This window comes from Podarcis liolepis (genome assembly GCF_965112155.1).
Source record: "Podarcis liolepis genome assembly, chromosome: 5".
Taxonomy (NCBI): Eukaryota; Metazoa; Chordata; class Lepidosauria; order Squamata; family Lacertidae; genus Podarcis; species Podarcis liolepis.
In genome coordinates, this window is record NC_139556.1 from 8416298 (window position 1) to 8429714 (window position 13417).

At 44.4% G+C, this 13417-nt stretch overlaps 1 protein-coding gene across 3 annotated transcripts in view; it reads left to right on the top strand.

Moving 5' to 3' along the window:
- Positions 1–13417, top strand: part of CRACR2A (calcium release activated channel regulator 2A) — a 47358-nt gene that overhangs the window by 12109 nt on the left and 21832 nt on the right. For all 3 annotated transcript variants that reach the window (XM_083503357.1, XM_083503358.1, XM_083503359.1), the window contains exons 3-7: positions 6578–6829; positions 6979–7090; positions 9162–9327; positions 10984–11130; positions 13154–13244. In XM_083503357.1, the coding sequence (XP_083359483.1) occupies positions 6656–6829; positions 6979–7090; positions 9162–9327; positions 10984–11130; positions 13154–13244 (690 nt within the window). In that variant the 5' untranslated portion in view covers positions 6578–6655. The remainder of the gene's footprint in view (positions 1–6577; positions 6830–6978; positions 7091–9161; positions 9328–10983; positions 11131–13153; positions 13245–13417) is intronic.

Here is a 13417-nt window from a genome sequence, read left to right on the forward strand (position 1 = left end):
TTTGTTTCTCTTCCTTTTCTCATTATAACAATATACCTTATTTTCTGCTCTATAAAACTCACTTTTTCCCTCCTAAAAAGTAAGGGGAAATGTGTGTGCGTCTTATGGAGCGAATGCAGGCTGCGCAGCTATCCCAGAAGCCAGAACATCAAGAGGGATTGCTGCTTTCACTGCATATTGATCCCTCTTGCTGTTCTGGCTTCTGAGATTCAGAATATTTTTTTTTCTTGTTTTCCTCCTCCAAAAACTAGGTGCGTCTTGTGGTCTGGTGCGTCTTATAGAGCGAAAAATATGGTGAATATTCTAAACCTGATCAAATAGGCACCCTTTCTTTAAGCAAAGGGTTTTTTGTTCTCTTTGATGTGGGCAGCTAGCACGTAGGCCCATTTGCACCGCCATTTTTAATGGGGCTACTCCAGAGTAAGTTCCACTGAATTCAAAACTCAATGGGGCTTACTCCCAGGTAAGTGAGTATGTGATTGCACCCTGAATTGTTTGGAACTACAGGAATTGGTGACGCAGTGCTCGGGAATATCATTTAGTGGGACTTGTTTACAGCTAAGCATGTGTAAGGTCAACCAAGTTGTTGAAGCATCTTAAAAAGGGTGCAATTCCAGGGTATGGTGTGAAGGTGCATGAGACCATCAACTTGCTATGGCTAAACAGGTCTGGGTCCGGTCAGTGCCTGGATGACTGACTATCTGGGAATTACATGTAAGCTTCTTGGGTTCCATAACAGAAGAAAGGGGGGTATATAATTATTCTCATGTAGTATACAGTGGTGCCTCGCAAGATGAAATTAATTCGTTCCGTGAGTTTTGTTGTCTTGCGATTTTTTTTGTCTTGCGAAGCACGGTGTCGGGAAAGTTTTGGAAAAGCTTCAAAAATCACCAAAGTCTTCAAAAACCTCAAAAAAGGCTACCACACCGCGTTCTATGAGTTGCTCCTCGAAGTCAAGTCGCAACTGTATTAACGGTGTTAAGAAAAAGGAAACAAACTTGCAAGACGTTTCCGTCTTGCGAAGCAAGCCCATAGGGAAAATCGTCTTGCGAAGCAGCTCAAAAAACAACAAACCCTTTCGTCTAGCGAGTTTTTTGTCTTGCGAGGCATTCGTCTTGCGAGGTACCACTGTATGTAGTTGTTAAAACCAATACATAAAAAATCCATTTCTGGGGCAAACCTCCAACTCATCCCTGAAAATTGCCAATACTAGTTCAACTAGACAGCATAAAAATTTTAAGGCAGTGGTTTCCTAATAATAATAATAATACTTAATAATAATAATTTTATTATTTATATCCCACCCATCTGACTGGGTTTCCCCAGCCACTCTGGGTGGCTCCCAACAGAATGAAAAGCACAATACCTCGGGTTACATACGCTTCAGGCTAAATACGCTTCAGGTTACAGACTCCGCTAACACAGAAATACTACCTCGGATTAAGAACTTTGCTTTAGGATGAGAACAGAAATTGTGCAGCGGCAGCGCAGAGGCCCCATTAGCTAAAGTGGTCTTCAGGTTAAGAACAGTTTCAGGTTAAGAACAGACCTCCGGAACGAATTAAGTTCTTAACCTGAGGTACCACTGTAAAACATTAATCATTGAAAACTTCCCTAAACAGGGCTGCCATGTGCTAGCTTGATATCAAACATTCCCATATTTAGCAGGGTGTATTTAAGTGGGCTTAGGTAAATGCACTTAGAATCTTCCCTTTGCTTGGGACTCCACTGTAATTATTATTATCATTATCATTTATTTATTTCTACCCCACCTTTTATCAAGAGTTTAATTTATTTATTTTATTTCATAAATAAAAAATATATACTGCTTGAGTGCAAAAACATCAAAGCTATTTTTCATTAAACGTTTCCAGTTGCAGGAATGATTCTACGTGAACCCCTGCCTTCTCAAAATCCCCTGTGCATTAATGTCTGTGGAATAAAAAGTTTGACAATGAATCAATAGATAGATATAGGTTCAAACATAGATCAGCAACCTGAGATTATTAGGACATAAGAACAGTGGAACAGATTCCCATGGAAGGGTGTGGACTCTCCTCCCTTGGAGGTTTTTAAGCAGAGATTGGATGGCCATCTGCCATGGGTGTTTTTTGAGATTCCCACTTTGCAGCGGGTTGGGCTAGATGACCCTTGGGGGTCCCTTCCAGCTCTACAATTCTATGCTTCTGTGAAAAGCCTGCTGGATCTGGCCAATGGCCCATTTGATCCAGCATCCTGTTCCCACAGTGTCCAACCAGATTTCTGTGGGAAGCCTGTAAACAGGATTTGAACCCAAGAACATCCCTCCCCTCCTTAGTTTTCCAGCTGCTGGTATTTAGAAGTGTTGCTGTGAAGGCAAAGCATAGCTCTCATGGCTAGTAGCCATCAAGAGCCCTTTCCACCTCCATGAATTCGTCTAAACGTTTTGAAAGGTAAAGGGACCCCTGACCATTAGGTCCAGTCGTGACCGACTCTGGGGTTGCGGCGCTCATCTCGCTTTATTGGCCGAGGGAGCCGGCGTACAGCTTCCGGGTCATGTGGCCAGCATGACTAAGCCGCTTCTGGTGAACCAGAGCAGCGCACGGAAATGCCGTTTACCATCCCGCTGGAGCGGTACCTATTTATCTACTTGCACTTTGACGTGCTTTCAAACTGCTAGGTTGGCAGGAGCTGGGACCAAGCAACAGGAGCTCACCCCGTCATGGGGATTCGAACCGCCAACCTTCTGATCGGCAAGTCCTAGGCATTGGTGGGATCGAGTGCCATAGTTTAACCATCTTCTGGGTGAAGAAGGATTTTCTTTTCAGGATTTTCCCGAATCTTCCAACATTCGGCTCAATTGGATGTCCATGAATTCTAGTTGTTATGGCATCCTCTCACCAAATTGAGACAAAAAAACCAAAATAAATCAAAAATCAAATATGTGTGTAGAAATATCTCTCTCAACTAACACTTCATTTGCTGTGTTGAGGAGGGTCAGCTGGAGGGGGGAGTGAGAAATGTCCCTATTTTCATCTGAGGAACATTGAAGAGTATGTGGTTATGCTTTGTGGAGAAAGGGAAGTCTCAGTACCCAACTAATAGGTCAAGGAAGGTTGATAATATTACCCCAGATAACAGAGGACACCCCATTACTCCCCCATTCTTTTCAAAGCACTTCTATTTTTCTTGCTCACTCGCTGTATTTTTCATTTCCCCAAATTTCCTGTCTTCCTTCCTTCCTGTGTTATTTTCCTTCTTTCCTTCCTTCCTTCCTCTTCCTTCCTTCCTTCCTTCCTTCCTTCTTTCCCATGCCTTTCTCTGTTCATTCTTATTTTCTCTCCCATCTTCCATATTTCTTTCTTTTAGTTACAAAAAGTTTGGGGCTTGGTGGAAACGCTCAGAATGAACTCACACTTGAAGTGGCCGTCATGTTTCCTGTGGTCACACCAGTTTCCTCACCCACCCACCCACACCTAACTTAGACATGCTACAGGCACATGTGAGTTTCTGAACCGGCAAGGGCGCATGCTTGCGAGCCACAGCCACTTCCCACACATGAGCATGCTAGCTCAAAGCTCATGTCCTTAGGTACTGCTGTATAATGTTGCCTGCCACCCCAGTCTCTGAGCAGTGCAAAATTCCAGCCGTTCCAGGCACCTTGACCCAGGATTTGGTTTCCTTTAGAATGAGGAATAGCAGAAACAGTAGTGTCTTTATGATATATGGTATACCCATGGCATCCTTCTCGATGGCACTGCTCTCCCCAAGGAAGTTCGCCTGGTGCCTTCATTGTATACCTTTAGGCACAAGGCAAAAACGTTCCTTTTTAACCAGGCCTTTGGTTGACCTGATCAACATCCTATACCCTTTTAAAATGTGTGTGGGGTTTTTGGGGGGGCTATTGGGTTGTTGCTTTTATTTTTATTATGTATTTTGTGGTTTTACATCTTGATTTTATTCCGTGAACTGCCCTGAGACCCCCGGGTTTAGGGGGGTATATATAAATTTAATAAATAATAATAATAATAATAGCCACAGCCTTGGATTCCAGCAGCAACCAGGCCTGGTTCTGTCTCCCAGCCTGCAGTCTTGTCAGCTTCCAGTTTCCAGGTTCTAGCTCATTAAGTTCAACTCTTAACTCTAGCCTTTCTCGTTCTAACAACCAGTGAGTTGAGGAAGGCCCACCCATTTGATATCTGGCACACAGCCACTTCCTTTGTTAGCTTAATGGCCCATATTTAGAGGGTCATTACCTCACCAGGAAACAAGTCTTTCTATACCAGGAATTGAATCCGTGCTGGATCCAGGAATCAGAAGCGGGCTCAGGCATACAGCTGCCCCAACTCATAACAATATTATACTATATTAACTATTAGGAACTATAAAAGAAACACTAGTGAGTTTATAGAAGTGGAAACCACCCTAAGTAATTATTTGCTGCTGCAGCGTGTTTGGAGATAAGGCTCTTAAGAGTTTATTCTCTTGTCCTGTGACTTAAGTGACCTGTGTTTACACTTTTATACAAACAGGATCTAACACGGGACAGCGAAAAGCAAAGGTAATATAAAGGGAGGCGCTTCTATTTAGTTAAGTCTGATATATTACCAGGTGATGGATGAAAAATGGTGCTCAGTGCATTTTTACGTTCTGGGTGAAATGGTCTGAAAATTGTCAGTGAACATTTAATGTTCTCCCCTCCATGCGTTGGAGGTCCCACCTGCACATCCTACTCTTCCTGTGAACTATACATGAAGAAAAAAGGGAGGCGGGTGGCGCTGTGCTCTAAAGCACTAAGCCTAGGGCTTGCCAATCGGAAGATTGGTGGTTCGAATCCCCATGATAGGGTGAGCTCCCGTTGCTCTGTCCCAGCTCCTGCCAACCTAGCAGTTCGAAAGCACACAGTGCAAGTAGATAAATAGGTACCACTCCAGCGGGAAGGTAAACAACTACCAGACTTTTAGAAGACATCTGAAGGCAGCCCTCTTTAGGGAAGCTTTAAATGTTTAACAGACCACGATGTTTTTATTTTATTTTATTTTTAGACCACTGTATTTTAATACTTTGTTGGAAGCCGCCCAGAGTGTCTGGGGAAACCCAGCCGGATAGGCGGGGTATAAATAATAAATTCTATTCTATTCTAAACGGCATTTCCGTGCGCTGCTCTGGTTTTGCCAGTCCTGCTGGCCACATGACACAGAAAAATGTCTGCTGACAAACGCCGGCTCCATCAGCCAGTAAAGCGAGATGAGCGCCACAACCCCAGAGTCGTCCGTGACTGGACTGAACTGTCAGAGGTCCTTTACCTTTAAACACGAAAAAACATTGAGTTCAGAGGACAATATTGCAACGACATAGATTAGAACGAAGGAATTAGAATTAGGGAGGGCTTCTAACTACAGTTCCCATCATCCCTGACCATTGGCCATGCTGATGGAAACGGGAGTACAGTAACATCTGGGAGGCCACAGATTCCCCAGCCCTATAATAGGAGAAGGTTTTGTTGCACGCAACCCCAAACTCTGAGTTGTGCAATATGTCAGGGGTTCCAGGCACTTATCCAGCATCTCTGTTTCCTTTTGGGAATGAGGCACAGCGGAGACTGCGGTGTCTTTAGGATATATGGTTTATTTACACATATTTACAGCCTGAGCCTACGGTGGAGGAGCTCACAGCATCAACACCTCAGAAGGGTCGTGCTTCTCCTATAGCTACAGCCTTGCATTCAAACAGACATCAAATATCATTCTGCGCCTATCTGGCTTTGTAGCTTGTTGCTTTCCTTCTAATTCACATCACATCTTACTAATCTTACTAATAGAGGAGGGAGAAAGGTTGTTTTCTGCTGCTCCAGAGAAGCGGACACGGAGCAATGGATCCAAACTACAAGAAAGAAGATTCCACCTAAACATTAGGAAGAACTTCCTGACAGTAAGAGCTGTTCGACAGTGGAATTTGCTGCCAAGGAGTGTGGTGGAGTCTCCTCCTTTGGAGGTCTTTAAGCAGAGGCTTGACAACCATATGTCAGGAGTGCTCTGATGGTGTTTCCTGCTTGGCAGGGGGTTGGACTCGATGGCCCTTGTGGTCTCTTCCAACTCTATGATTCTATGATTCTATTCTATGATTCTATAATCTCTCTACTCCAAACTCTGGTTTAGAGAGGAGACGTCTCACACCGTGCCCCTTGATCCCTTGTTCTCTTAATGGCCCATCACCCAGGCGATTGCCTCAAAACAGGAAGGCAGCCCGTCTTAATTAGCTGTTAACACTTCCTGAATCCAGAGATTATAACTGTCTGGCACCCACAAATTCATAACAGTATTAAAGGTAAAAATTCTGTGTTTACCATTTTTGATCAGGCTGGCTCTATTTTTGATATAATTTCTAGATGTGCTCCATCTTCCCCAGCCCCACTTTTCCATTCATTGACCTATTTGCAGTTTGAGTTGTCCACTCTATGAAAGGAAGAGATCGTGGTGGCCATTTTGTTCAATAAAAGAGACCCCTTCCTTCTGCTATGCTTCAGCAGCTACCTAAAGAGCGGTGGTTGCTAAAAGATGAAGGAGAGCAATGTTGAGATATGTTTTATTTCTTTCAGATTCAGGTGCGGGGCCGAAATTGGAGACCAAACTATATGGTTGCTTCCTGAAATGCTTCTGCAATCAAAGCGGTGAAGATGGAAAGAAAGAAAAGAGTCATTGCTCCTCGTGAGCGACAAGAAAATGCAGAAAGTAGCAAATCGACAGATGGAAATTCAGGAGCACAACTGGATATGTTAGCAAAAGCACACGAGTGCTTTCAGATCTGTGATGTGGAAGGCAAAGGATTCATTGCTCGTTGTGACATGCAGGTAAAGTGTACAATGCGGCTTTGTGGAGCATTTCATCATTTAATTGACCAGGCAATCTTCTGCAAATCTAAATTATTTGTTGTTGTCTGACTTTAAGATTTACATTAACTGAAATTCATTTTTATACGAGGAACAATTTGTCATTTCAGAGGCTTCATGGTGAGTTACCTCTTAGTCTGGAAGAGCTGGAGAATGTATTTGATACTCTGGATGCAGATGGCAATGGTTCACTTACTCCAGAGGAATTTTCCACAGGATTTAGTAAGTTCTAAAATGAAAATGGTGCTTCAAAGACCTTTCTGATGATGATGATGATGATTTATTATTTATACCCAGCCCATCTGGCTGGGTTTCTCCAGCTACTCTGGGCAGCTCCCAGCAGAATATTAAAAACACAATAAAACATCAAACATTAAAAAACTTCCCTAAGCAGGGCTGCCTTCAGATGTCTTCTAAAAGTCAGGTGGTTGTTTATTTCCTTGACATCTGCTGGGAGGGCGTTCCACAGGGCGGGCGCCACTAAGTAACCTTGCTTCTTGCAGTGAGGGAAGGCCCTTGGACCTGGCTCTCAGTGTCCGGGCTGAATGATGGGGGTGGAGACGCTCTTTCAGCTATAACAGGGCCAATGACCTATTAACTGATCTAAATAGCCACACTCAGCTAATTTGGTGGCCTCGCGGAGCACACCCATTCATTCGTTCAGATTATCCCGTCGTGGCTTGGGTGGTTGGGGAGAGGGAGAAGCTCTCCTCCCTGTCACTTGTCTCACTGCAGTTTACTTGGACGGGACAAGGGTGGGGCAGGGCAGTTGCAATATTGTGACTGTGCCCTTGCCAGTTCCAGATTGACTTGGCCAGTTCCGCCTCGGCCTCAATGCTGCTCTGCTCCACTCCTGCCCTATCTAAGTCTGCTGCAGTGATGCTAGTTTCAGGTGAGGGGCTCCACAGCTCTGCCATCCTCACCAACGGCTATTGATTTTGTTGTTGATTAGTCGTTTAGTCGTGTCCGACTCTTCGTGACCCCATGGACCAGAGCACACCAGGCATTCCTGTCTTCCACTGCCTCCCGCAGTTTGGTCAAACTCATGCTGGTCGCTTCGAGAACACTGTCCAACCATCTCGTCCTCTGTTGTCTCCTTCTCCTTGTACCCTCCATCTTTCCCAACATCAGGGTCTTTTCCAGGGAGTCTTCTCTTCTCATGAGGTGGCCAAAGTCTTGGAGCCTCAGCTTCAGGATCTGTCCTTCCAGTGAGCACTCAGGGCTGATTTCCTTCAGAATGGAGAGGTTTGATCTTCTTGCAGTCCATGGGACTCTCAAGAGTCTCCTCCAGCGCCAGAATTCAAAAGCATCAATTGATTTTACCCAATGGAAATTGATTTGATTTTACCCATTGATTTGATTTTTACCCTATTGATTTTACCCAATGGAAATCTGGCCCTGCAGATGATGTTGAAGTACAACTTCCATCATCATCCATCCTTCACCAGACTGCCGGGAACCAATGGGAGTCCAACAACATTCCTCTTGTAGAATCTGGGACACAGGTGGCACTGTGGTCTAAACCACTGAGCCTCTTGGGCTTGCCGATAAGTAGGTTGGCGGTTCGAATCTCTGCGATGGCGTGAGCTCCCATTGCTCTGTCCCAGCTCCTGCCAACCTAGCAGTTCAAAAGCACGCCCGTGCAAGTAGATAAATAGGTACCACTGCGGCAGGAATGTAAACGGCGTTTCCGTGTGTTCTGGTTTCCGTAACGGTGTCCCGTTGCGCTGGAAGTGGCTTAGTCCTGCTGGCCACATGACCCAGAAAGCTGTCTGTGGACAAACACTGGCTCCCTCGACCTGAAAGCAAGATGAGCGCCGCAACCCCATAGTCGCCTTTGACTGGACTTAACCGTCTAGGGATCCTTTACATTTACCTTTACCTTTACCTTGTAGAACCTAGTTTTGAGAGTTACGTAGTTCATTTTCCAGGCTGTTGTAAGTCAATATTTTCAATTCCTTGGAATTATCCTGAGGGCCAAACATTTTATCAGATGAATGTTGGGAGTCATTCTGCAAAGAAACAGTAAAGATGTTTGTAACTTTAAGAACTGTTTCTGTGAGTTCTGGGCGTGAGCTCTGGGCAGATTAGGTACAGCTGGTCATGACTACAAAAGGAGGAAAAGTTGCAATTTCAATTTTGCCTGCAGAGAGAAAACACCCAAAAGCTTTGTTGTTTTTGTAATAAAACCTTTATTTGATTTGTTTTACACCGGTCTCGTGGTGTTGTAGTTTCTGTCATCTGCCACCAGAGGAAAACCCTCCTCTAAAAATGAACTCTTTTTAATTTGTAGGTCAGTTTTTGTTGGGTCGGACGGCATCTGTTTCCGACACACAAGAATGTGAAACTGAAAATGTGTATCAGTCTGAATGGAAACAAAACAGCATGGAAAGCAATGAAGAGGAATATCAGTTCTCGAATCTTATGGAGAGGCTTGGCGCTAACAATATCTTAGAAGAGTAAGTGTTGTCAAAAAACAACCGAGAATCACAAGAATCACACGGCGCTGTACTTTGGGGGCTGTACCATCTCAGGTTGTATGTGCAGTATCACCTATCTGCACCTGCAAGATAACTGTGAAAAAGACACAACACAAAGAGCGACATTCTTTAGGATTTCCACTTGGCAATTTGGACACCAAATCTCTCAGTGCAGCAGAAAACAAGAAAGCTGTGGTTCCTCTCGGTCCTGTTGCTTACCTTCTGTGCAGCCCTGCAGCCCTAAACTCTACGTTTCTTTGTCTTGAGGTTTCACAGAGGTCTCCATTTCAGTACATTAAGCAGCTAATTCAGAGCTAAATTCACAGGTTCAGTCTTTTTGGAGCCTTCCTATTCCCCTTTGGCCTCCCCGCTTCATGGAGTGCTTGGACGCAGAGAAGTGAACCATAAGTGCCAAGTTCCGCCCAACTTTTGGGGGGCTGTCGCATGTGTGATGTCATGCATATGATGCGCATGTGTGACGTCACACAGCAGGAGGAGGCCACGAAACCCACTGCAGTTGCGGGGAGGCCTGGCGAGGTCTGGCGTGGCTCACAGCAGCCGCAGGAAGGCCCAGTGCAGCCATGGGTGATGCCACTCCTCAGGCAAATGGGAACAGATTCAGAGGAGGACAACCAAGTCATGCAAAATAAGGTCCATGAAGAACCAGTATGTTTAGCATAGAGTGGGTAACTCTGCGAGGGAGACATGAAGGCAGTTTTCAAACACCCGAATTATTGTCACAAAGACAAGTACAACGAATTGTCTTCAGCCTCCCCAGAGGGCAGGACTGCAGCTAATGAACTTAAGCTACAGGGGCGTTGTTCAGCCAAGGGGCAGAGGTTGTTTTTAGATATGGACCCAAAACACACCAGGCCAGTTGTTTAAGAAACAGGTTTTATTAATAGGATGAAGTAATAAAGAACAGAGCAAAGCAAAGACAGTCAGCTTAAGTCCCTTCCTTTGGTTGCTGAAAGCTCCACAGGACAGCATCCAATCTTTGCTTTAAAGCAGGTCATAATTTCAAGCTATTTGTTTTGGTCCTACCATCCCAAGCAGGAGAAAATGAGCTTTTTCCATCTTCTATTTTTGCACTTAGTCATTCTGAGACTAGCAGATAAACCTACCAGGTGGCACCACAGGACTCTGCTAAAATATGACAAAAATCTTACCTTCAATTTCTCCTTTTTCTGTTACGTTTTGGATGAGCATAAAAACTCACCTCAGCCCAGCATCGGGAAGTTTTTTAATGTCTGGTGTTTTAGTATGTTCTGATATGTGCTGTGAGCCACTCAGAGTGGGGAACCTAGCCAGATGGGCAGGGAATAATAATAATAATAATAATAATAATAATAATAATAATAATAATTATTATTATTATTATTATTCCTTGACCATTCTTTCTTTTATAATTTTATCCTATCATGCCTCTCACAAGGTCAATTATCCCTGCCAACTTTCATATTGATAGGATACATTGTCCTGATTTTATAATTTCATCGTGGCGGTAAGCATATAATAGGCCTCATGACTATAATAGCGATTGTGATTTTTGCTTTGCGATACACAAATGCTGAAACTTTTGCTGCTACAGGAACCCTGCAAGTAACACAGATTCCTTTTTCTTTCTTTCTCCAGCGAGAGTGACATAAAGCAACTCTGGTCTCACCTGAGGAAAGATGAGCCACATTTACTGTCTAGTTTTGAAGAGTTCCTGACAAAAGTTTTCTCTCAGCTTCAAGAAGCTGATAATGAGAAGAGTGAATTGGAGCGTGTCCTGAATAGGTTAGTGCTTTTTATGATATCCTAAATGCTTGGGGGGGGGGCAGATAGGAAGTAAATAGCTGGTGCAAAAGCACCCATAGGTTTTGTCTTGCCAGGGCTCAGGGTAGCAGTTTGCTTTGAGTAGCACTAAGGTAAGTACTTACTTAAGGTAAGTAAGCACTATGGTGCTGGAGGAGACTCTTGAGAGTCCCATGGACTGCAAGAAGATCAAACGTATCCATTCTTAAGGAAATCAGCCCTGAGTGCTCACTGGAAGGACAGATCGTGAAGCTGAGGCTCCAATATTTTGGCCACCTCATGAGAAGAGAAGACTCCCTGGAAAAGACCCTGATGTTGGGAAAGATGGAGGGCACAAGGAGAAGGGGACGACAGAGGATGAGATGGTTGGACAGTGTTCTCGAAGCTACCAGCATGAGTTTGACCAAACTGCGGGAGGCAGTGGAAGACAGGAGTGCCTGGCGTGCTCTGGTCCATGGGGTCACGAAGAATCAGACACGACTAAGCGACTAACAACAGCACTAAGGTTCTGTGTAGCACTTTGTCATCACAGATTTGGGGATGGAGGTGGACCAAAGTATGTGTGGGGGTGTGAGAGAGAAAATCCTAACAGTTTCCAGTGTTTTGCCTGGAAAAGCAGTGACAAAAGCACCTGCCCCTCCTGTTGTCTTTCTTAAACAGTTTTGTTGCTGCCACAAGAGGCAGCTACTTCCCTCCCATCCATCTCTTCGATATGCTGGGCTGTTCCCACTGCAAAACTAAGTTTAACAGTGCAGGTGGCGTTGTGGTCTAAACCACTGAGCCTCTTGGGCTTGCCAATCAGAAGGTCTGTGATTCAAATCCTCGCGATGGGGTGAGCTCCCATTGCACTGTCCCAGCTCCTACCAACCTAGTAGTTCGAAAGCACGTCAAAAAGTGCAAGTAGATTAATAGGTACTGCTCCGGTGGGAAGGTAAACGGCATTTCCGTGTGATTTGGTTTCCATCATGATGTTCCGTTGCGCCAGAAATGGTTTAGTCCTGCTGGCCACATGACCTGGAAAGCTGTCTGTGGACAAACGCTGGCTCCCTCGGCCTGAAACCAAGATGAGCGCCACAACCCCATAGTCTCCTTTAACTGGACTTAACCGTCCAGGGGTCCTTTACCTTTAACTTTACCTGCTGGGCTGTTCCCGCTGCAAAACTAAGTTTAACCGAGAAAGAAGGAAGAGCTGCTACTGCTGGTGATTTTCTTGGCAACCATCCACCGCTGGAAATCACTATAACCTATCTCTCCCTGCCTGCCCGCCCTCTCAATTACTGAAATGGTTCTCAAAAATTGCTCCGTCTGAGTTAAGAGGTCAAAGTTGGTCGGGAAATATTTACTAAAACACCTTGCTTCTTCATCCATGTATCTTCCTGTCCTCAGACTTCTGTTTCGGCTCTGGGAGAATAGAGTGCTGGTAGCCCAAAGCACTTGGTTTTCACAACTTTAAACCTTTTAGGAGGAAAGGGTCGAGGGGGCATTACTAACAAGTGCACTTAAAAGGTTTTTCTTTTTCTTTGTCACAGACCACCAATTGTAATTGGTGATCAACAGCTTGCAATAATTTATGGGGTACCAAAGTTACAGCACTCTTAACAAAGTCTTACAGGCAGCACATTTGTGACGCCTGCTCTGACTCTTGGCTTTGCACATAGTTGTACAATAAAATGAAAAGGAAGAGAGGAGAAAATGAGGTTCTCACAGCTCTGAAAAACAAGGTAACTCTGGCTGGTGGGTAACCTACCCTATTTTCATGATTTGGAAGCCTGTTTTGGCTGAAGAGCTGAATAAAGAGAAAAAACGGAATGAAGTAATAATTGCACGAGGGACAGAATTTAGCACAACACAACTTTTATTCAGCGAAATCTTCCTCCTCCCACTGAAACATACACACACACAGGTACTCAGAAGTAAAAATGTGCGATTGGCTCCTTATATATGAATCCAAAAGCCACTACTACAGCAAGAATTTCACCTGATGTACTTTTCTCTTTCTGTCTAGGAAGATTGCCGCCTATGATGAGGAAATTCAGCATCTCTATGAGGAAATGGAACAGCAGATCAAAAATGAGAAAGAAAAATTCCTTTTGAAGGCAAGTTCCTTATTTGCAGCATTTTATCATGGATTTCTGCTCTAATGTTGTAATAATCAACGAAAAGGAAAGAACTCACTCTGAAACTCACTTACAGGTGGTGCCTAACACAAGGAAACTAGCACTAATATACCCAGGAACCTCACCAAAATGCTGGAGAGGGTGCACCTCCA